The sequence below is a fragment of the Juglans regia genome, chromosome 1 (genome assembly GCF_001411555.2).
Source record: "Juglans regia cultivar Chandler chromosome 1, Walnut 2.0, whole genome shotgun sequence".
Lineage (NCBI taxonomy): Eukaryota > Viridiplantae > Streptophyta > Magnoliopsida > Fagales > Juglandaceae > Juglans > Juglans regia.
Genome location: NC_049901.1, coordinates 7,492,845 through 7,516,439, shown reverse-complemented (window position 1 = coordinate 7,516,439; position 23,595 = coordinate 7,492,845). Strand labels below are relative to the sequence as shown.

Genomic DNA, 23,595 nt, shown 5'->3' with positions numbered 1-23,595 from the left:
CTTAATAATACAATTTATTTTTTTTAAAACGACTATACAATATCTAGGTATTCCACGATTTTATATAATATTATAGTTGAATATAATAGTATTGTTTTTGGACAGATTTATAATAGTACTGTAGGTTAATTTGTTTGGTTGAAAGTAGGTCAGTAATTGAATTTGAGAAACTAATTGGGGGATGTATCGAATTATATTAAATTTGTTTTCATGAAAAGATAAAACTTGGGCCCCTCCTCGTAAAAGCAGATTCTTTCCGAGTAAATGATCCATTAAAGCATGAGGGGTACTTGTTTCCTTCTATTTTCTCTCTTTTTGGAAAGCGAAAAGGTGCGAATCCAAATAGAATTCTCCAGTTCTATTATTTATGGATCGGTTCCATTTCTCCATTTATTTTTATTTTCTATGGAATATATAATGTCCTATTTTTGTAAATATTAACTTATTGAGATCCCAATTATATCTATCATCCTTTTTTTAATTTAGTAATCTAATTTACTCGTAAAAAAACTATATAGTTGGATTCTGGTTGAACATCTCATCATCTCTACTTAAAGTTTATTACTTGTCGAAAATCTATGCCTATGCGCTTCAGTCAATCAAACTAATTTCATACAATATCTACATATATAAGAAAAATGATGTACTTCATTTGAGATTTTTCCATGTCAACTATATTTCCTGATACCGCGTAATATTTGAAATTATCCTCTATTTTAATGATAGCTAGTCATATTATAATAAGATCACTTAAAATATAATATATTAACAAGTGAGACTTGAAAAGGAGTAGGTGACACATGATATAATCTTTTTATTAAAATAATACTTTAGATTTGATAATTGATGTCACCACGCGGCCGAGGACCTGAAAAGGAGTAGGGGATTAACATATGATATAATCTTTTTTTTTTTCTCAGGAATATCCTACTACGATCATTTGTCCTAATTCAGGCTTTCTAAGAAAATTGTTGCTTTATCAAAAGCAAGCCAGTACCAACCAATTAACAATTGTCAGTACTTATATATATAATTTTCTTTTTAACTTAAAGTTGATAATTTGTCCTGTCATTATTTTCTATCACGTGGTAAGTTTTCCATCTTGGGGCAATGGGGCCAAACTAGACTCTAGAGTAGTCTTTTTGCCTCTTTGCTGAGGTTATCCTCTCACTGGGTATCTGACCAGACCTGACTGATCTCTCATTCGCTCTCTCTCTACCTGGCGGCCGTATGTTTCCTCATGTCCTTCCACGCAACTCTTTTTAATTTGGTCACTTTTGTCTTCCTCGGTCTACTGATCCCCCATGCATGCCCCCACCATGTTCACGCGCACACGTTCACTACTCGGTTGCCCTTCTGTTTATATAGCTCGCGCACCTTTGCCTGCTTCCTTCATCAACTAGCAAGATTGTGTCAGCTTGTCATCCCACACCATGCAACACTCGTGCAAATATTCCTACGTCCACCTCAGCTTCTCGGTTTTCGTCTTCCTCAATTATCTAACAATCATAACCAGCAATCCCTTCTCTCCAGATTACTTCCCCATTCCTAATTTGGCGCTTAATTGCGGTTCCTCTGCCATATCAACTGATCCAGATGGCAGGGAGTGGATAGGAGATATTGGCTCACAATTCTTTTCCCCGCAACAATCTAAGGATAGCTCAATAGTCTCAAATTTCATCTCTCAAGAGCCATCTTTCAATCGTATCCCTTACTCTACTGCTCGGATCTTTGTTTCTCAATTCACTTACACGTTTCGTATCAGTCCGGGCCCAAAATTCATACGCCTCCACTTCCGTCCAGCTAAATACAAAAGTTTGGGAAGGTCTAAGGACTACTTCACTGTTACTGCTGGTCCTTTCACCCTCCTTAGGGATTTCAGCGCTTCCCATACTGCAGATTTTCTAGGCTCAAAGTTTTTGGTCAAAGAGTTCAGCGTAAACTTGGAAAAGCATAGGAGCCTGAAAATAACTTTTACTCCGTCTAAAGATGCCTCACATGATGCGTATGCGTTTATAAATGGGATTGAGATCGTCTCGATGCCCACTGGCCTTGATTACACTCGTTTTGGAAATAAAGGTGCCGGCCGTAGATCTGATTTCCTGGTCAAAAAGAATACCAGTCTTGAGAGTACCGGACCCCAGCCCAAAGATTCATTACACCGGCCTCCTGCCCCAAACCCCACAACCTACTCCAAGAACAAAAAGACATTATTGCTCCTTACCATTGTTGGTGTTGCCCTGGGTGTCGCAACCATTTTCTTTCTCTTGGGCTTAAAAATATTCTTGCAGAGGAAGAAAGTAAAGACCAACGATATCAAAACATCACCATCTCTTGAAGGATTGTGCCGCCGCTTCACATTGGAGGAGATTCGTGCTGCCACAAACAGCTTTGCAAGGAATCGTATCATTGGAAGAGGAGGTTGTGGTCAGGTGTTCAAAGGCTACATCGATGGCGGACGCACCCCGGTTGCCATCAAGATCATCGGGCCAGCTTCGATGCAAGGGTCTCAAGAGTTTAGAACCGAGATCGAAATGCTATCAAAGCTCCGTCACCCCCACCTGGTCTCTTTGATCGGTTACTGCGACGACGAACAGTCCATGATCATTGTGTATGACTTCATGGCTCATAAAACGCTCCGCCATCATCTTTACAACACGGATGATCCTCCATTGTCTTGGAAGCAGAGGCTGGAGATTTGCATCGGTACTGCTAGAGGGCTAACGTACCTCCACGAAGGTGCGGAACCCACGATAATCCACCGCGACGTCAAGACCAGCAATATTCTTTTGGACGAGGACTGGGTGGCCAAGGTTTCGGACTTTGGGCTTTCCAGGCTGGGCCCAACAAGCTTGTCCAAAAGCCATGTCACCACGAAGGTGAGGGGCACGTTCGGGTATTTGGACCCGGACTATTACTTGACCTGTCATCTAACGGTGAAGTCCGATGTTTACGGGTTTGGGGTGGTGTTATTCGAGGTGTTGTGTGCCAGGCCAGCAGTGGATAATGGGCTAGACGAGGAGCAACACAGTTTGGCCCAATGGGCCAGGCGTTGTTACGAAGAGGGTACGGTTGATCAGATCATTGATAGCCGTCTGATGGGTGTGATTGCCCCAGAGTGCTTGAAGGTGTATACAAACATAGCGTATAGATGTTTGTGTGAAGAAAGAAATCAACGGCCCACGATGGCAGAAGTGTTGAGGGCCCTCGAGGTTGCGAGGGAATTGCAGGAGATTGCCGATGGTGGGGGTGGGGCTCAGAGGATCGTGATAGACGAGGAAGTTCCACTGTGCGGGGGAGGAAATCTGGTGGGAGCTGAAACAGGGAACAATGGAGATCTGGTGCATTCGTGTCCAACGTTTTGGAAGAAAAGTGCATCTCGGAAGGAGCTGCTTAGATTTTTCAGTGACAAGGCGGGGCTTAAATGGGTGAAACGGCCAAACCCACGTTGTGTCAAGGGATGTCGTCTGGTGAGTCCAGAGTATGCTGCCTTGCCACGTGTCCAAGTGAAATTACCTGATTTGAGTTGCTGCGGGCCACATACGACACCGGGGAAGATTTTAATTGAAGGACAATAATTGTTGACGAAGAGGGAGAGAGAGAGAGAGAGAGAGAAGACAATTGGGTTTAGTTTTATAATATTGTGAGCAATTATGTTAATTGGTTGACGAAGACTCTCATAATAAGGAAATGGAAATGCTGATGTCCTAACGTTATAGAAAAGATGGATGGGGTTGTTATTAAAGGTGTGGTGTTATTTGGTTGGAAGGTATCCCCAGCAGAAAAGGTGCCAAGAGAAAAAAGGAGTTTGGAAACATCACATCCTTACAAGTGATTATTAGATGCGCCCACCAAATATGAATCATATTATAAATTTTTTTTAAATTTTTTTAAACATTTTTAATTATTAAAAAAAATAAAAAATTATTAAAATCACTTTTTTAATTATTAAAAAATAAAAATAAAAATAAATAAATAAACACATTTAATAAGCATACTTAATAATCATATTATCGTTATTTTAATGCGCAGTTGAATGCAAGCCAGGGCATTATAAATATTCGCTCTAATCTCCGCTATTGATATGACATATCTCGTAACGTAACAGTGTTTATCTTGCTTGCATTTACTTGGTGAAGACCAGCAGCATGCTTTTATCAAGATCAGGTTAATTACGTGCATCGGATGGTTAGAATCAGAGTCGCCCACGTAATTTAAAAAAGAACAAAAGAAAAATAGATTAAAGCTACATTTTCTAAGCCCACTCAACCGTAAGTGGACGGACCACCCACCCTAGTCAATGACAGAAAGGTGTGGTCCAATTTTACATGTCACTACAAATTAAAAATTAGAAAAAAAAATAATTAAGAAAAAAAATGTTTGAGCAAATTACCCTCGCAATCAAAACGTTAAAAAGTAAGTTGGAGCCATATGGAGGCGTGTGACCCATGAATAATAAATAAGTACATATAATTTGAAATGGATACTAAATAGATCTATTTAGGTATTTTATTCATTTTATATTACCCCAAATCTTTTATCGTAGTCATAATATCTAAAAGTAGTTGAATTTGCAATAACTATCGTATTTTTGTTTTCATTTCATTTTAGGGTTCTGAAATCCATTTATCTAGCATCTCTTTTTTTCATTTTGTTAAAAAGTTGGTCGTCGACCAGAATCGATGATGAAACTAATGGTCATATCAGTTTTTCATCATAATTATAATATACTCACCCACACACAATCAACATTTATAATTCTTTTCTTAAAAGAAAAATACAAACTAACATGGTGATTGTTAATTGGATTCCAAATTAAACAAACTTCGAGTGATGGCTGGAATATAAATCATGACTTAAAGACTCTTTAAAAAAAATAATTAATATTAGAATTTTTAAGAGTTACGGTTCGTATTTTAGACTTTTGAATTTTTCCTTTTAAAATAATTTAACTCTGTGGTTTTGTTTTTGTAAAAATGGTAGAATCTACCATGAGATGGTAACGTATGATTGAAGAGTAGTGTAAAAGGGGCTATATCGTGTATGGAATATTTTTGATAAGTGAAGTGTCCAACTTGCTTACACCTTTGAGAACATATACATCACAACAATTCACAAAACACTTGGAAAAAGACAACATTTTTGGGAGTATCTCCTTATACTTAAAATAGTCGATAAACAGTAATGAACAATATAAATTCCGTCTTCCACTTATGTCCCTTGATCTCAACCTCACAGCAATCATAGTCCAAACTCATCGTAAATCATCTCAAAATCACCGTATGATAATCACAAACTCATCGTAAATCATCATATTTTTACAAATCACAAAGTCACAAAATGTACAAATTCACAACATGGAAGAGGTAGCAGCTCGGCTGGGCATGAAGGAGCAGGGGAGGTGCCATGGAAGGCTAGTGGTGGCGTCGTGGGCTGTAGGTGGCAGATCTAGGCCGTCATGGTGATGTAGTGGCGTGGGTTGGCTAATGGCAGCGCTACGGGAAGAAACTCGTGCGTGTAGAGGCGCTACATGGGTGGGTTACGGAGGAGCTACAGGTGGTGGGTTCTATGGAAGTGGTCCAGAGCATGAGGAGAACTCGATAGTGGTGCTTGGTGGAGCTCGGGCTGAGCCGCAGTAGCGCAAGAGTGGAGAACCCGTGTGTTGAGACCCATTTCGGGTTGCTCGAGTGCACCTAAAGGAGGAGTTGCCAAAGGGTTTCGACGATGGTATTTGGTCACCGGCGTGAGGGGAAGTCGATGAAGTGGTCTATGACGCACAGTGGCGTTGGGCTGCTTGAGGGAGAAGATCAGGTGAGAGAGTGCGAAGACGGGGCTCTGAAACGGAATGAGAGAGAGGGAGAAAGGAAAAGTGAAGGGAAAATGAAAGTTTTAGGGATTTAAATCACAACCTTTCATTTTAAGTCCCTAGATTTGATCTAACATTAGAAATTTAAACACTGATTTAAACTAATTTAAAATTAAAATAATTAAAATATAAATAGCATATCATACATAAACTATCAAATTTAATTTATAAAATACTAATATTTCATCATTAAATAAATGATGAAATTTTATTAAATATTTTAAGAAATTAAAACCATATAAATAATTAGAGTTTTAACATAATTTAAATATAATAATATTCTTAATTAACTAAATTAGACAAACGTCCCTTGAACGTCACTCTATTATATATATATATATATATATTTATATAGGTTTTGATTTTCTTGGATTTCATAATAATTGGGTTTTGGCGTTGGCACAAGCTTACAAAATTGGGTGGAAAAATCGACGCATGTACAATCTATAAAGTCACCTAGAAGTTGCACAAAACATTATGTATATTCCATGAAGTCGCCAAGAACTTTCTTAACGTGGCACAAAACAAAGTACAAAGTATGTTTTCTTTAAGTACAAAATGAAATACTAATGTGGCACAAAACACAAAATCAATCATGCTAATGTGGCATGCCAACTCAGCATGGTCAAAGATCATATATTATTGGTTGTGTTAAGGTGGCAATGTCATGACATGCTGCCATGCACATAACACAACTCTATGTGCTAACTGTTCTGATCCTTTTAATGACTAGTTATTCTTCGTGCATTTAACTTGGATTCTCAAGGGTTCTTACGAGTTGCATTTAAGGTTTTGATAATAATTTTACTAAATGCAATTGTACATGACCAGATATGATACATACATTTTTTTTTTTATATATAACTTTCTTCTAAAATAGAGGGTAGCTATATAGAATATAATAAAAAATAATACTATTTTTTTTTTATGAAATGAAACTATCACATAAGTTGGTAGTAAAATAAGTTGTAAAATAGTTACATGAATCTCATTGTTTGATAAGAAAAATTCTACTATCATCATTCTCACACAACATAATTTTTTTTTCTTTTACTAAATGTGTGGTATATAGATGATGAGTACGTAAGAGAATTCAATAAGTTTAAGAAGAATAAAACTAAAAAAAAAAATTTAAATTTAAAAAGTTAAAAAAAAAATATAGTGTGTGGAGATGATGAGTAGTAAATCTCATTTTATATATATTTTAAAATTTGATTAACATACGTAGCTCAAGTCTAGAGATATTCTTTGGACACCCTATACAAACTTAAAAGTCTACCAATCTAAATAGCTTAAAGGGTACAACAATTAAGAGTGAGATTGGAGGGGACATCCCGACCGGTTAAGCTCCAAGGTGGGCCTAGGCCCTCACTTATGACTAAAGCCAGCCTTATTATCGAGAAGCCCAACTCAACACCAAGAGAACCTAGCTCATAGCCATTACCGACGGGATAACTATCATGTCGATGGCAAGGGATAGAAAGGGTGATCATTCAAATCTACTAAGAGATGAACACTCATCTCTATATTTGAATTCAAATAAAAGAAAACCATTATCTGATAAGAGAACAAAGATAACTATAGGGTTCTATATAAAGGAAAAACTCAGGTAAGTAGAGAATATAATTTTTTTGGTTATTATTATCCAAAAAAGTCACTGACTTAGGCATCGAAGGCGTTCCCTTGAACAGTTGAACAACCCTACTTGAACTCTCAAGCTTTCCACTCTTTGGTTGCAGGTGATCGTAAGGTGATGGGGGTGAAACACGTCCATAACAGTTGGCGCCATCTGTGAGATTTCCTAAGTCTCACACTTAACGTGCCTTTCACATGACCATTATCACACGGTCTCAAGCAACTAGAGATAAGAGAGAAACTTCACAAAACATGGAGGAGAAACTGGCAAAAATGAAAGGAATAATAAAGAAACTTTCCACAGAGGTGAACTTACTGCGTAAGGAAAAAGAGACTCTCAAGTCATGAAACGGGCCATCAGGAGAGGATACTACACCCAGTCAGGCTAACATGGTAGAAGTGGAAGCAAACAGTGCAGGCAAAGGCCATCAGGAGGATGAGGAAGCAAAAAAGTTGCACCACGATGTATGGAGCTTGATGTACAAGTATGAGAAGATAGCCAAAAAGATAGGGACGTCCTATTCGGTCGATCAGTTGTTGTCCAGCACAAATCTATCATTTTCTACAAAAATTATGACGATGCCTCTGCCTTCCAAGTTTAAAGTCCTGTTGATAGATCTGTATGATGGCTCAAAAGATCCCATGGAATACCTTGAGACTTTCAAAGGTCATATAACACTTCACGGCTTCCCGGGAGAGATTGCATGAAGATTCTTCCCTTTGAGTCTAAAGGGATCAGGAAGAGGATGGTTTGTTGCACTACAACTGAATTCTATAGAAAATTTTTAAGAATTGGGCCGACATTTTTTGACCCAATTCATGGTGAGTAGAAGGCGTAAGAGGCCAGCCGCATACTTGTTAACTGTCAAATAGTGAGAGGATGAAAGTTTGAAAGCATATTTGACACGCTTCAATAAAGAGAAGATGATAGCTGATGATCAAGACGAGAAAATCATGTTGGCGGCATTATTGGAAGGTATTTGGCCAAGGAGCCCTTTTATGGCCGAGCTGGCTAGAAAAACCATTTTCACTTTACGGGAGTTCATGGATAGGGCTGATGATTTTGTTAATGCTGAAGACACCTTGATCGTCTTAACCGTCCAACTAGAAAGAAGGAGTAAACAATAATAGAGAGAAGGACTGAGGAAAGACCAAGATGGAGGCCAAAAGGCGAAAAGAGACCAACAGGAGCCAAGGCGGGGGAGAGTAACTTAAAAAGACATAATGGTGGTTATGTGCACTACTTAGAGAAAATAAAAGAAGAAGAACCAGTCAACGATAACGAGCGGCAAGCTAAGAAGTACTGCACTTATCACAAGACAATGGGACACAGAACCAAGGATTGGTACAACTTGAAACGAAAACTAGAAGAGAATAGGGGAAGTGGCGAGTTGGAACACTTGATTGCCCAGAACATCAACCCTCCATGGCGTACAAACGAACGAAAAATTGAGCACCAAAAATGAAGAATTAAGAGCCATAGGTGATAGAAATCACCAAGTAGGGAGAGAAGGTCAAATGAAACTCGAGATCGAAGAGCAAGAGCAAATGAAAACCGCAGGAACCCACCATTGGATGAGATACAAACGATCGCTGGTGGATATGCATGTGGTGGCCCAACTTCCTTAGGAAGAAAGGCCTAGCGGGTTGGGAAAGATACGAAGAAGTTCATAATGTGAAGAGACCCGCCAAATAGCCCCAAGTACAGGTATCCCCATGATATCTTTCGGCGACAAGGATTGCCGAGGGGTTGTATATCCCCATGATGATGCTTTGGTAGTAACAATGCTGGTAGCATATTTTACCACAGGAGAATATTATTTGACAATGGAAGTTCGGCGGATATTCTATTCTACGATGCTTTCAGCAAAATGGGAATCGGCGAAGATCACTTAAAACCAACACCAGCTACGTTGAAAGGTTTCACTGGAGATGCGGTGCAACTGATAGGGTCCATTACATTGCCTAGATATGTGGGTGCCGACCCTTATGTCACCACGGCGATGACTGAGTTTTTAGTAGTAAGAACTCAATCAGCATATAATGCGATCATTAGGCGACCAACGTTAAATACTTTAAAAGCTATCACCTCGACCTATCATCTAAGAATGAAGTCCCAGACAAGAGCTGGGATAGGCGAGGTGCATGGCGAGCAGGTCTTAGCCAGAGAATGTTATGTACAAGAACTCAGACAAGGTCAAAGAGAGGCCAGCATTGGAGATACTAAAGAACATACTGTCCTCCCACCAAGGCCCCAAGTAATGATAACGGAGCTAGAAACTAGAGATGAGGATGCTCTAAAGCAAGGGGAGGCAGATGAGCCCCTGGAGTTGGTCACTCTTGAACAGAATCATCCTGAAAGCCATATAAAAATCGAAACTAAATTGGCACAGAAGGAAAGACAACAACTAATAGATTTCCTTCTAGACCATAAATATGTATTCGTATGGAATCATAAAGATATGCCCAGGATAGGCGAGGAGGTCATCGAACACAAGTTGAATGTAGACCCAAAAGCACGCCCAGTAAAATAAAAAGAGAGAAACTTCTGCACCGAGAAATACGAAGCAATAGCAGAGAAGTGGATCAGTTACTAGCAGCTTGATTTATCAATGTTTTGAATACCGTACCGGACGTCTTACCGGTCAAGGCACTGGAACGAAATATTTCGGTACCGGTACCGTTTCGGGATAGCATTTTGGGATAAAGTTTCGGGATAATCGATATATAAAAAAATTATATATATAAATATATATATAAATTATATTCTAAAATAATAGTCTATATATAAATAAATTATATATAAATACATATATATAAAAATTATAAATAGTCTAGTCTGAATTAGGTGTTAAAAAATAAGTTTGTAGTTTGAAAAAACGAAAAAAAAAAAACACCCAGGCCGAAATTTAGTCCGGTATGGCCGGTACGGTCGGTATTTTAGCCGGTACGGGACAGATATAATACCTGTACCGGCCGGACGGCCGAAACAAAAAATTTCGGTCGTACCGGTCGGTACGGTACGAAATTTAAAACACTGTGATTTATGAAAGAAGCATAGTATCCAGAGTGGCTATCATACGTAGTATTAGTAAAGAAGTCTAACAGGAAATGACAAATGTGTGTAGATTTCACTGATCTCAACAAGTCTTGTCCGAAACACATTTTTCCACTACCGCAGATAGATCTAATAGTAGATGCAATAGCAGGCCATAAGATGTTAAGTTTTATGGATGCTTATTCAGGATACATCCAAATCAAGATGAAGGAGGCTGATCAAGAGAAAACTACTTTCATAACCGACCGAGGGTTATACTGCTATAAGGTGATGTCTTTGGGTTTGAAGATTGCCCCGGCGACTTACCAAAGGTTGGTGAAAAAAATATTTAAAGATCAGATCGGAAGAAACATGGAGGTGTTTGTCGATGATCTCCTAGTGAAAAGCAGGGAGTTATACCAACACGTGGAAGACCTTAAGGAGGCTTTCCAGGTTTTTCGTTGGTACCAAATGAAACTCAATCCAACAAAATGTGCATTCAGAGTGCAATTGGGAAAGTTCCTTGGTTTTATGGTGTCAGAGAGCGGAATCGAAGCAAACGCCAAGAAACTCAGAGTTATAATAGAGATGAAGTCGCCCACAAACTTGAACGAAGTACAGAGGCAAGATTGCAACTGTTAACAAGCTTATATCCCGATCAACGAATAAATGTCTTCCTTTCTTTCAAGTACTTAAAAATGCACGAGAGTGGGATGCTAGGTGCGATGAAGCATTTACCCAGCTAAAAGAATATTTGGTCAAACCACCATTACTCAGTCACACCAAACCGGGAGAGCCATTATCTTGTACTTAATAGTAACTCCAGACACCATGTTAGCAGCACTGGTGCGAGAGGAAGGAAAGGAACAAAAGCCAGCGTATTACTTAAGCAGGGCATTGAGAGGAGTAGAGACCAGATATCTAAAGGTCGAGTTGGTCGCCTCCGTCGTAGTAGTAGTAGCAAGACGATTACGACCTTATTTCCAAGCACATCCAATAAAAGTGATCACCTCGTCGCCTCTACAAAAGATTTTGCAGAAACTAGACACCTTGGGACGATTGGTAAAATGCTCAATTGAACTAAGTGAGTACAACATCAGTTACATACCAAAAAGCACTGTGAAAGGACAGATATTAGCCGACTTTGTAGCATAATTTTCAAATTTCAGATAAGAAATCCATAAACCGCCTGAGAGGAATCGATGGCAAGTATATGTAGATGGGTCAGCCTGCCGAGCAGGTGGAAGAGCCGGTGTGTACATAGTAACGAGTGATGGGGAAGAATCGTACCAAGCTGTATGATTAGAGTTTAAAGTGACAAACAACGAAGCTGAATATGAAGCAGTACTCACCGTTGTGGCAATCACGAGGGTATTAATACGCGAAGAAGTCGAGATGAAAGTAGATTCACAGGTAGTAGTCGGGCAAGTCATAGGGGAGTATTTGGTGAGGGGATCCAAGCTAATAAAATACCTTCACCAAGTCCAGGAGCAGAGCAAAGACCTCAAATACTTTCGAATCAAGAAGATACATCGAGGAGACAATTTCAAAGTTGACCGATTGGCACGTGCAGCCTCATCAAAGCAAGAAGAAGCTTTACCATGGAAAGTTGAATTAGAAACGATGGCTAGTCCAGTAGTAGGAGAAGAAAGCTTGCAGATCGGAGAAAGTATGCTAGGGTGGGCGGATGATATAAAAATGTATTTAAAGACAGGTGATCTTCCCCCATCTTGGAAAGAGGTAAGAAAGTTAAAATGCAGGGCAATGTGGTTCACCATAGTCGACGGAGTGCTCTACAAGATTTGCGGGATGAAATAAATACACGAGAGGATTTGCGGAAGTCATTCAAGAGGGCGATCACTCGCCGCAAAGATTGTAAGGGTAAGGTACTATTAGCCAAACACACTCAAAGATGCGAAGGAATTCGTGAAAAAATGTGTCCAGGTCCAGGTTCAGGTTCATGCACCAATCCCAGGTGCACCTCCTGAAGAGTTGCGATCCATAACGTCTTCATGGCCATTCACCCAATGGGGAGTAGACTTGGTAGACCCTATGCCCACCAACAAAGAAGGAACTAAGTTCATCATTATAATCATTGATTACTTTACAAAGTGGACAGAGGCTGAGGCGATGGCTACCATAACCGCCCAAAGTGTAACATAGTTTCTGTGGAAGGAAGAGTATGCAGGTTTAGGATTCTACTAAGAGATGAACCCCCATCTCTATATTTGAATTCAAATAAAGGATAACCATTATCTGATAAGAGAACAAAGATAACTCATGGAGCTTTATATAAAGGAAAAACTCAGGTAAGTAGAAGATGAAATTGTTTTGGTTATTATTATCTAAAAAAGTCACTAACTTAGGCGTTGGTGGCGCTCCTTTGAACCTCCAAACTTTCTACACTTTAGTTGCAAGTGATTGTAAGACGGTGGTGGCGAAACACGTCCACAACAGAGATGATTGTGAGACCACACTTTACACTGTTTTAATTGCTAAAAAGAAAAGTCTACCCAAGTTTTTTCACGCAATTAGACAAATATCTCTGGTGGGGTAGCATTTTCGATGTCACATAATATTCATACACCTAAGCACACGGCACTCGGTATGATTTGTGATTGTGACACCAGACCCATTATATTAGGTTGACTTTTCTGATTTGATTTCTTACTAATTAAACGTAGATTACTATAGAAAATTATACGTGTGGGGAGGATGAAAGGGACTGTGTAGCTAATGCTGAAACTAGGGGGGAAAAAGGAGGGTTAAAAACTAGCTTCATTTCAGCTACCCAAATTTTGTACCAAGAGAGAGAGAGTACAGAGGTATTTGGCATTAATTTGCCATTTAGCAGATGATGCTGAAATCCAATGAACGTCTGTGCATGCAGGCTCCATAATATGGCGTGAACGATACGTTTACAACTTTGAAGATTGCAGACAGGTGATGCTAAATATTAAAAACAGCGTCGGCCCCTCACACATTGCTCATGGCTGTCTGCTTTGGGCATTACCTTTGAGGGATCACATTGTAATTTCAACTCTTATTAATTATAAGCATGCTGCTCTTGTACCACATAATTTGCTGGATCAAATAATTCAGAGTCATAAATATGAAGATAAAGAGATAAGTTGGAAGTTTTGTGTTTAATATTTTGTTGCTACGGCCGGTTAGTCAATGAATAAAATATCAAAAGATCATGAAATGTTTTGGGGCTTTTACCGGGATGCTGAAGTTTTTTACTGTTGCATTCGACCACTGCAAGTTGCTTACGGTAATTACTGTTTCAACTATGGATTAACAGTAATTAAATATTGTTATTGTATAAGCAGATTTCGTTGTAAAAGATTTATTAATTACTGAAGAATTCTTAAGTACAGCAAAAAAGTATGAAATGTATATTAAATGAAAGAATCATATTAACATCAGCATTGAGTCTCTTCATAATTTCTATATTTTTTATTTTTAATGAAAGGAGACTCGGGGAGTCAAAAGTCAGAAGCAGGAGTTTTTGCCCCCAAGTAAAAACTTATCTTTTGGGTAGTAAGAAATGTCGAGAAATGTTGAGAATGTTTATGAATAGTAATAAAAAAGTAATAATAAAATATTGAATATTAGTAAAAAGTAGGTGAAAAGTAATAAATAGTAGAAAAATAAATAAAAAGTAATAATAAAGTAAAGAATAGTAGTGAGAGTACTTGAGGTACTCAGACTTGCCAAACATACCAGTTTGAATGTTGAAGTGAGTTGAGTTGAGTTGAGTTGAGATGATAAAATATTGTTAGAATATTATTTTTTAATATTATTATTATTTTGAGATTTGAAAAAGTTGAATTGTTTATTATATTTTGTGTTAGAATTTGAAAAAATTGTAATGATGAGTTGAGATGAGTTGAGATAGGTTGATGATCCAAACGAAGCCGGTTGTGTTTAGATGTTGAAGTGAGTTGAGTTGAATTGAGTTGAGATGATAAAATATTGTTAGAATATTATTTTTTGATATTATTATTATTTTAGAATTTGAAAAAATTGAATTATTTATTATATTTTATATTAGAATTTGAAAAAGTTATAATGATGAATTGAGATGAGTTTGACATCCAAACGAACCTTGGTTGTGTTTCGATGTTGAGTTGAGTTGAGTTGAAATGATAAAATATTGTTAGAATATTATTTTTTAATATTATTATTATTTTGAGATTTGAAAAAGTTAAAATATTTATTATATTTTATGTTTGAATTTAAAAAAATTGTAATAATGAGTTGAGAGGAGTTCATCAACCAAACGTAGCCTTAGTCTCTTTTGCCTAGCTATCTGATCATGACTCATTGTTTGTAAAGAAAATATAAATAACACTCTACTGTGTATAACTCACGCTGCATACTAAGTGTATTAGGTGAAAAAAAAAAATCACAGTACGGATATGCTGTGGCTATTGGCTGATATCCAGAAGAACTCTCGTATGTATTTTATTAAAAAACATTTTCACAATTAACGAAGACTTTTCCACTGTTCAATGACCCACAGCCTCCGGGAAACACCTCACCTTCTTCCTCGCTCGATTTGTGTTTTATACATAGCAGTCTTCTAAACTTTACCAAAATACCTCCTCTGTCTCTTCTAACTGCTACAATGAGGCCGAACCCACTCCTACCATGTTTCGCCCCTCTCTGCCTTGTCGTCATCTTGCTGCACCACATGACCAGCACCGTCGCCGGTAACTCTCCGTATCCTTACACACCGGTCGACCAAATTCTCCTCAACTGCGGTTCCTCTGGAAATTCAACTGCATCAGATACTCGGATCTGGATTGGAGACTTCAATTCAAAATTTCTCACTCACGAAAGCCAGTCATCTCTTATCAGCACAGTTAACGAACCGCCGAATGTCCCCCAACTCCAAGTGCCTTTTACCGATGCAAGGCTATCTCTAACCCCGTTCACCTACGTATTCAACGTCACTGCGGGCCAAAAATTCGTTCGACTATACTTTTACCCCGCTTCCTACTCCAAGTTCGACCGCTCTAATGCCCTCTTCTCTGTCAAAGTTGGTGGTTTTACCCTTCTTAGCAACTTCAACGCTTCACTTAACGCAGATGCCGGCGGTTCTGGACCTACCATATCCAGAGAATACTGTGTCAATATCGAAGAAGATCAGAGGTTGAACATAACCTTCACTCCAACTCCGAGCGTTTATAATTCCTATGCTTTTATCAACGGAATCGAAATCTTGTCGATGCCTACTAATCTCTATTACACTCGCGCTGACGATCAAGGGGCTCATCTTATCGGCCAGCAGAACCAGTACTACCTCATCGAGAACAGCATTTCTCTCGAGATGGTATACAGATTAAACGTTGGAGGGAAAACCATCTCATCCGCTGATGACACCGGAATGTTCCGGGAATGGCAAGACGACTTCAGGTACTTAAAAGAATATGGAAGAATGTTATTCTTACCTTTAAACACTACTATCAAACCGAAGTTTACCGCCGAAGTACCCCAGTACACTGCACCAGAAGATGTCTATCGCACTGCCCGATCCCTGGGGACTAACTCAACTATCAACCTGAGCTACAATCTCACCTGGCAATTCCCCGTAGATTCTGGGTTTGATTACTTCATTAGGCTGCATTTCTGCGAGTTTCAACCCGAAATTACTGAAGCGTCAGACAGAAAATTCCATATTTTCATAGCAAATCAAACCGCCGATGAAGCAGCCGACGTGATTTTGTGGAGTGGTGGAAATGGTGTGCCCGTGTATAAAGACTACGCCGTTTCGATGCGTGCAGGAACCGAGAAGAAAGTGAATCTCTATGTTGCGATAGGAGCGCAAAGGTGGAAGACTTCATACCAGGATGCAATCTTGAACGGCGTCGAAATCTTTAAAGTAAGAGACTTTAACGGCAATCTTGCAGGACCCAACCCCGATCCACTTCCACCGAACCCTCCAACAATTGCGCCACCAGCACAGGCAAAAAACTCGAAAGGGAATAAAACAACAATATTTGCTGCCGCCGCTGGTGGAGTCGCCGGATTTATTCTTCTCTCAATTCTCGGCTTCTTGATTCTCTGGAGGGGAAAGAGAGTCAAGGAATCGGGCTCCAGTGATGGGACCTTTTCGTTCACTACGACCAAGTCAACAAAGATCCGCAAGTCGTCTCTTCCATCCGCTCTGAGTCGATACTTTTCATTGGCGGAGATTAAAGCAGCCACCAACAACTTCGACGACATTTTCATCATTGGTGTTGGGGGGTTTGGTAACGTTTACAAAGGCTATATAGACGGTGGGGACCACCCAGTGGCGATCAAGCGTTTGGTACCAGGTTCTCAACAAGGAGTACACGAGTTCGAGACCGAGATTGAGCTGCTCTCACAACTCCGCCATCTGCATCTTGTTTCTTTGATTGGATATTGTAACGATGGTATGGAGATGATTCTCGTCTACGATTATATGGCCCGCGGAACCCTACGTGATCATCTCTACAGGTCCAGTAATCCTCCTCCCTCATGGAAGCAGCGTCTTCAGATTTGTATCGGTGCAGCACGAGGTTTGAGCTACCTACATACAGGTGCGAAACAAACAATCATTCATCGTGACGTGAAAACCACAAATATCTTACTGGATGAGGAATGGGTAGCCAAGGTGTCTGATTTCGGGTTGTCCAGAACGGGACCCACCGGCGTGTCTATGACCCATGTTAGCACTGTCGTCAAGGGTAGCTTTGGGTATCTAGATCCCGAGTATTACAGGCGACAACAATTGACGGAGAAATCCGACGTGTATTCATTCGGAGTTGTCCTGTGTGAAGTGTTGTCTGCAAGACCACCAATATTGAAAACTGCTGAGAAGAAGCAAGTGAGCCTTGCTGAGTGGGCCCGACAAAGCTCTCGCAATGGAAAGTTTGATCAGATTGTTGATCCAACTTTGAAGGGTCAAATTGCGACCGAGTGTTTGAATAAATTTGGTGAGGTTGCTGTGAGTTGTTTGCATGACAGTGGAGTCGAACGTCCATCGATGAATGATGTGGTGTGGGGCCTTGAGTTCGCATTGCAATTGCAAGAGAGTATTGAAAAAGTAGGCAAGCCTGATCATGTGATTGAATTGGAGATGAATGATGCTGAGAAGGCTCTCTTGCCTCAATCCAAGAGTGATGATAGTAATAACATGTTCAGTAGTAGCGGTGGGCAAGTGTCAAGTATATACAGCAATAGCGAGGTGACGATGACAAGTAGTGGAGATCAGCAAAGTTCTACCTCTAAGGATTCAGATAGACTGGGGTCCTCTGGAGCTGTGTTTTCTGAGATTATGAATCCTCAAGGACGCTAAAAGAAGGTACTTGGTATATTGATCTGTATACTATTGCTTTGTTTATATATTTAGAATCATGTATTTATTATTTAGAGACAGGATGACAGTGGTAATGCGAGTATGTGATAAATTCTAATGTAAATTCTAAAATGACAGTGGTAATGACAGTGGTAATGCGAATTATATATATATAGTGTTAGAAATAATTACATTTGTAATGTAAATTCTAAATTCTAATGTAAATTCTAAAATTTGAATTTTATAAAAAAAATTATACATAAAAAATATGTGATGTAAAAATTTTCAAATAGCAATCACGTAAATCTAACCGTATTTAAAAACTCAAGAGACACGTACACGACTAGGGGTGTAAACTCAAACCGGAAAACCGGTCCGGTCCGAAACCGGTTTTTAAAATATAAAAACCGACCGGTTCCGGTCCGGTTCTGGTTCCAGGATTTTTTGGCCCGGACCAGACCGGTTGATTAAAAAAATAAAAAATAATATTTTTATATATAAGTTTTATACAAAATATTTTATATATATTAAATAGTAATATATATAAGTTTTATATATAATGTATAATTATAAATTTTTATGTAAAATTTTATATATAATATATATATTCATATATGAAATAATTTCTTATTATAATTTATAAATTATTACATAAAATGTTAATACTAAATTACTAAAAGTTTATAACTAATACTAATATATAACTTATAACTATACCAATAGTCTAATATTAATACTATTATATAGTTTAATATATTAATAAAATTATAAAACAGTTTTTTTTAAATCAATTTTTTTTTTATAAACAAATTTTTAATAACAAATTGTGAAATTTACATTTTAAAAAAATCAAAAAACCGGACTAGACCGGACCGGAAACTGGTAAAACCGGAAGTACCGGTTTAGGAGAATAACCGGTGCGTAATAAGTTTTGAAAAATACAAAACCGGTACATACCAGTTCGATCCTACATTTTATCCAAAACCGGACCGAACCGGACCGGTTACACCCTATACACGACAAACATCCATCTGAACTCCCCCTCCCCCCATTCAACAAAGCGGAGTCCCTAGACTCGCCACGAAGTTGGATCCCTAGACTCGTTGAGGGGTAAGGCCAAGTCTCTAGACTCGCCGACCCCAGTTCAACAAAGTCGAATCCCTAGACTTCTCTCCAAGCCAGGTCCTTAGACTTGCTACGGAGAAGGCCAAGTCTCTAGACTCGTAGACCCCTCGTTCAACAAAGAGTCCATAAACTTGCCTCAAAGTCGGGTTCCTAGACTCGCTGTAGGGTAAGGCCAAGTCTCTAGACTCACCGACCCCCTATTCAATAAAGTCGAGTCCCTAGACTCAGCAGCCCCGTGCACGCGCTCTATGCGGCCGAACTCGACCCTCGCTCTCCTCGTTGAGACAAGTTGTCTGCCCGCACACTGTGTAATCGAGCTCATCTCTATCCAGAGTTCGGAAATGTTTGTCGCTCAAGCCAAAGGAACAAATGCACGGGACTGGTCTCCGAAATTTATTTCCATGAGTACTCGGGCAGACCAGTTCGATCGCATATCTTAAAAGATTCTTAATGTCTTTTTGCCCTTAAAAATCACGAGGTACTGTCAGGGGGTAAAAATAATAAAACATCAACAGTAGTTCCAGCCTAAGGCCTGTCACTATAAGACAAAATAGGGGCTGTCAAGGAGGTAAAAGGGGGAAGAGGGAGTTCAGATGGCAGGTGGGAGGTGTCAGGGGGTTGGGGCCATGGTGTCTGGGAGTGTAATGGGCTCTAAGGGGAAAGGGCGAAAATGCTTAGAGGGTTGCCAAGAGAAATGGGACAAAGGAAGGCCTGTTTGGCACGCGTAGCAGACCTTGACTCCACTGAAGGGGGTAAGCAGGCAAAGCAGTCAGATAAATAAGGGGGTTCAGACGATTTCGAAGGATTTTCTTCTTCTTCAGTTCTGTTTCTTCCTCTTCAACCTCTCCTTTAACCTTAGAATAGAGAGCCCTGGCAAAAGGTTTTTCTCCAGTAAATATATCCGAAGTCACCATTGTACAGTAAGGAATGAGAAACCAATAGAGACTGTAAACAAGAATATTATAATGGATTTCTCGTCTCCAAACGCCCAAGGACGTAGGCATTATGCCGAATCACGTAAACTCATGTGTCCATCTTCTTCTTTTTTTCTCTACACATTTTTCTGCTATGAAAGTACGCATCGACACCGTACAGCCACACCGGCACGCTTTCGGGAGCTCCTAACAACACCAATCGAGGTCCAAGTCGCCCAGTAGGGTGGGAATGAATTTTTCTCCCATTCTGGTCTATTGTGCGATTTTTAGAGTACCAACTCACTTCAGTCCATCTAAATATACCAAAGTTTGGGAAGGTCTAAGGACTACTTCACTGTTACTGCTGGTCCTTTCACCCTCCTTAGGAATTTCGACTCTTCCGTTACTACAGATTTTCTAGGCTCAAAGTTTTTGGTCAAAGAGTTCTGCGTAAACTTGGAAATGCATAGGAGCCTGAGAATAACCTTTACTCCGTCTAAAGATGCCTCACATGATGCGTATGCGTTTATAAATGGGATTGAGATCGTCTCGATACCCACCGACCTTTATTACACTCATTTTGGAAATAAAGGTGTCTTCCCTAGATCTGATTTCCTTGTCAAAAAGAACACCGGTTTTGAGATGGTATACACACACTAAATGTGGGCGGGAGTTCCATCCCAGCAATGAAGGACTCCACCATGATGTTTCCGGAAATGGTCTGAGTATCACATGATCAACTGTACGTAACATGAATCTAGCTATTAGGTGGGAGAAGACTTTGATCAGCAACTCCGAAGGCAATTTCACGCATTCTTGAAGCCTTAAGCCTTTTTTTTTAGAAGCACTTGGGGCCGGTCGGGTGTCAAGTCGTGTTTTACACCAGCAAATAACAACATGCCACACATGAATTTCAGTAATATTGTAAATAGAATCGCATGTAGCATATCACTACTTCAAGGAAATTTCATTTCCTGTGAGTCTTCTGACGCTTAACATCTGAACTCACGAACACCTTCCCGGAGACAACAACTCCTCTCTTCTCCAGTTTTATCTTCTCTCTCCTCCTCCCCCCACTCCCGTCGGCCTCCTCCCCTGCCTCTCTCTAAAAAAAATTGTCACGTCAACCTCCTCCCCTATAGCTTCCGAAGAATTTGAGGGGTTGTTATTCTACAAGGGTTGATCAAGATCATACAAATCAGCTCATTTGAGCATTTTATCAAGCATCTTGCATCCATTCCCATTTCTGAATACAGCCAACGAACCCAACAATCTAATCTTTCCTCATTGCATCACAACAAGCATTCACCATTACATCACAGTAACTATTTATCAGGTTCATCACAGAAAGCATTTACGCAGGTCCATAACGAATTACCATGGAATACACAGCAAGAATCGGTATAAACAAAATAGAAGAAAATTCTGAAAATTCTTCCAAACATTTATGTAGCCTAATGTTCAAAAATAGTACTCAATTATCTAATTAAAGAAAATGACAATTATAAGATATTTTAACAATTATAAGACTTTTGAACAAATTATGCATCGTATGTACGTGTTTCAACGGAGGAGTGCCTCGGACGGGTCTAGAAAATGAATAAGATTTTAAAATATGTGGAATTGGAAGAACTGAACGAAAAAGAAGAAAAGAGAATAAATGGAAGAGCAGAATGAAAAAAAAAAGCTAGAATCGGAGAGAGGATAAACAGAAGAGAGGAAGAATCGGGAGAGAAGACGGAAATGTTTTTTACAATAAGATGTGGTTTATTGTAAGACAAATACACTTGTCACATGCTGTGTTTCTGTTGGCTGGTGTAAATAAGAGTTAGACACCCAATCGTTTACGAGCCCTCACGAATGGAGCGCATTCAGACGCTGTACATGGAAGAGATATAAGAATATGGGTCATGGTTCCGCGTTATGCTTGACCAGTACTGGTTTAATTAGTTTTGTATTCAGCATTAATTAATTGATGGAGAGTAGCAAGCTGGGGCAGTAGTACTCTGATCTTTATGGTACTGGAGAGACTCAGACCTGTGAAGTTCAAAGGGTCGTCGTCGTAATTTTGGGTCAACTCTGAATTATATCGATCAATGCTACTGGCCGAGTACTCTCAACTTTTCAAATGGTGACTTTGACGGTATGACGAATCATGACCACTCTTTTGGTAATTACCTTTTATAATCTTTTTTCTCTCTTTTATTGTTTATGTGTATCGGTAAATTTCATTTTCAATTGATAAAAATAACTGAATATGAGTAATAATGAATACATTTATAACTTTCTTATAGTTCGTTTACAATTATTTATTTCACAATTCATTAAAAATAAAATTTAATTTTATAATTGGGCCCTCGTAAATTGATAAACTAATTGGCGCGATGTAACGAATTAAATTCGTTTTCATGAAAAGATAAAACTCGGGCCCCTCCTCTTAAAAGCAGATTCTTTCCGAGTAATGATCGGGACATGAATATGATCCATTAAAGCATGACGGGTACTTGTTTCCCTCTATTTTCTCTCTTTTTGGAATGCAAAAACGTGCGAATCCTAATAGAATTCTGGGAAAAGTGTACTTTAACTGTAAATTTTTAAATTCAAAACCTGAGTTTTGCTCATAATCAAATAAAAACCGTCTGATTAGATCAATTTAATCCAATAAATTATGCTAAGGTTATGCTCCAGTACTATTATATGAAGAAAGGACTTTTTTCTTCCAGACCTTATAGTTATCTCCCTTAAGTTCAGGGATATCATAACGAATATCAGATAAATTTACAAGTTGTGCAACTGCATAAAATTATAAGCTTACGTTAAAATTGAGACCTAAATAAATATTCATGTTTTACTAGTGTAAATCATGCTTAAAAATTGAATCTAATGACATAAAATTACATGTGGACTAAATTTTTAATTCAAGTAGATTAAATTAATCTTTATGTAGAATTTTATCAAATTATTTACTTAATTCATAATTCTAAAGGGTATATTATGATTTGATGTATATTCTATCTTAAACTTTTATGATAAAACTATCAAATTATTTACTTACTTCATAATTCATGTGGGTAATTTATGAATAACTTGATATTTTATCTTAATTAATAATATAAATATAATAAAAATTCATGTGGGATAAAATTTATTATATTAAGTATAATTAATTACAATTAATGTCTAATATTCTTTATGTGATCCTAATCAATCATAATAATTTTACTTAATTAAAGGTAATGTGGCTATTCTCTAATTAACATAAAATTATATGGATCACTAAACATTTAAATTGAATAAGACTAGCTTAATATTATGAATTACATAATTTTAACTAATACTAACATGTTATTATTATGCACAAAATATTCATAATATAAGCATAAAAATTGTATAATCAAAACTATAATACTATGCATAACATTTAATTTCATGCTTTTTAAACTATATACTCATCCAAAAATTGCATGTATTAATATAAAGCAAATTTAATCAATTTATGCAAATTAAATACGAGCATAATAAACAAATTTACACTACAATTATTCAAATTATATATATTTAAATTAAATAAAAATTATAAGCACAAAGGGAATGGGCCAAAAAACCCACTTTACAAACTATCTATAAAAGTGGAGAAAAAAAAAATTATTTATTTACTATTATTATTATTTTTTTTAAAAAAACTGAC

The 23,595-nt window shown here is 38.3% G+C and overlaps 3 protein-coding genes across 3 annotated transcripts; all 3 read left to right on the top strand.

Moving 5' to 3' along the window:
* The first annotated feature begins 1,377 nt into the window (after positions 1–1,377).
* On the top strand, positions 1,378–3,664 carry LOC108988051 (receptor-like protein kinase FERONIA). Its single transcript, XM_018961147.2, has one exon. The coding sequence runs from the start codon at positions 1,434–1,436 to the stop codon at positions 3,576–3,578; it is 2,145 nt and encodes a 714-aa protein (XP_018816692.1). The 5' UTR covers positions 1,378–1,433; the 3' UTR covers positions 3,579–3,664.
* A 4,761-nt stretch (positions 3,665–8,425) lies between these two features.
* Positions 8,426–11,180, top strand: LOC108987976. Its single transcript, XM_018961057.1, has 4 exons — positions 8,426–8,618; positions 8,750–8,846; positions 9,312–10,026; positions 10,683–11,180. The coding sequence occupies exons 1-4, from the start codon at positions 8,426–8,428 to the stop codon at positions 11,178–11,180; spliced, it is 1,503 nt and encodes a 500-aa protein (XP_018816602.1).
* A 3,804-nt stretch (positions 11,181–14,984) lies between these two features.
* Positions 14,985–18,050, top strand: LOC108988049 (receptor-like protein kinase FERONIA). The gene has a single exon (XM_018961145.2). The coding sequence runs from the start codon at positions 15,172–15,174 to the stop codon at positions 17,866–17,868; it is 2,697 nt and encodes an 898-aa protein (XP_018816690.1). The 5' UTR covers positions 14,985–15,171; the 3' UTR covers positions 17,869–18,050.
* Positions 18,051–23,595: the final 5,545 nt, after the last annotated feature.

Coding starts and splice junctions, on each gene's coding strand:
- LOC108988051 (XM_018961147.2), top strand. CDS start 1,434: ATGCAACACTCGTGCAAATATTCCTACGTCCACCTCAGCTTCTCGGTT.
- LOC108987976 (XM_018961057.1), top strand. CDS start 8,426: ATGATAGCTGATGATCAAGACGAGAAAATCATGTTGGCGGCATTATTG. Junction 8,619..8,749: donor CGTCCAACTAGAAAGAAGGA/GTAAACAATAAT, acceptor TGCACTACTTAG/AGAAAATAAAAGAAGAAGAA. Junction 8,847..9,311: donor GGACACAGAACCAAGGATTG/GTACAACTTGAA, acceptor ATTTTACCACAG/GAGAATATTATTTGACAATG.
- LOC108988049 (XM_018961145.2), top strand. CDS start 15,172: ATGAGGCCGAACCCACTCCTACCATGTTTCGCCCCTCTCTGCCTTGTC.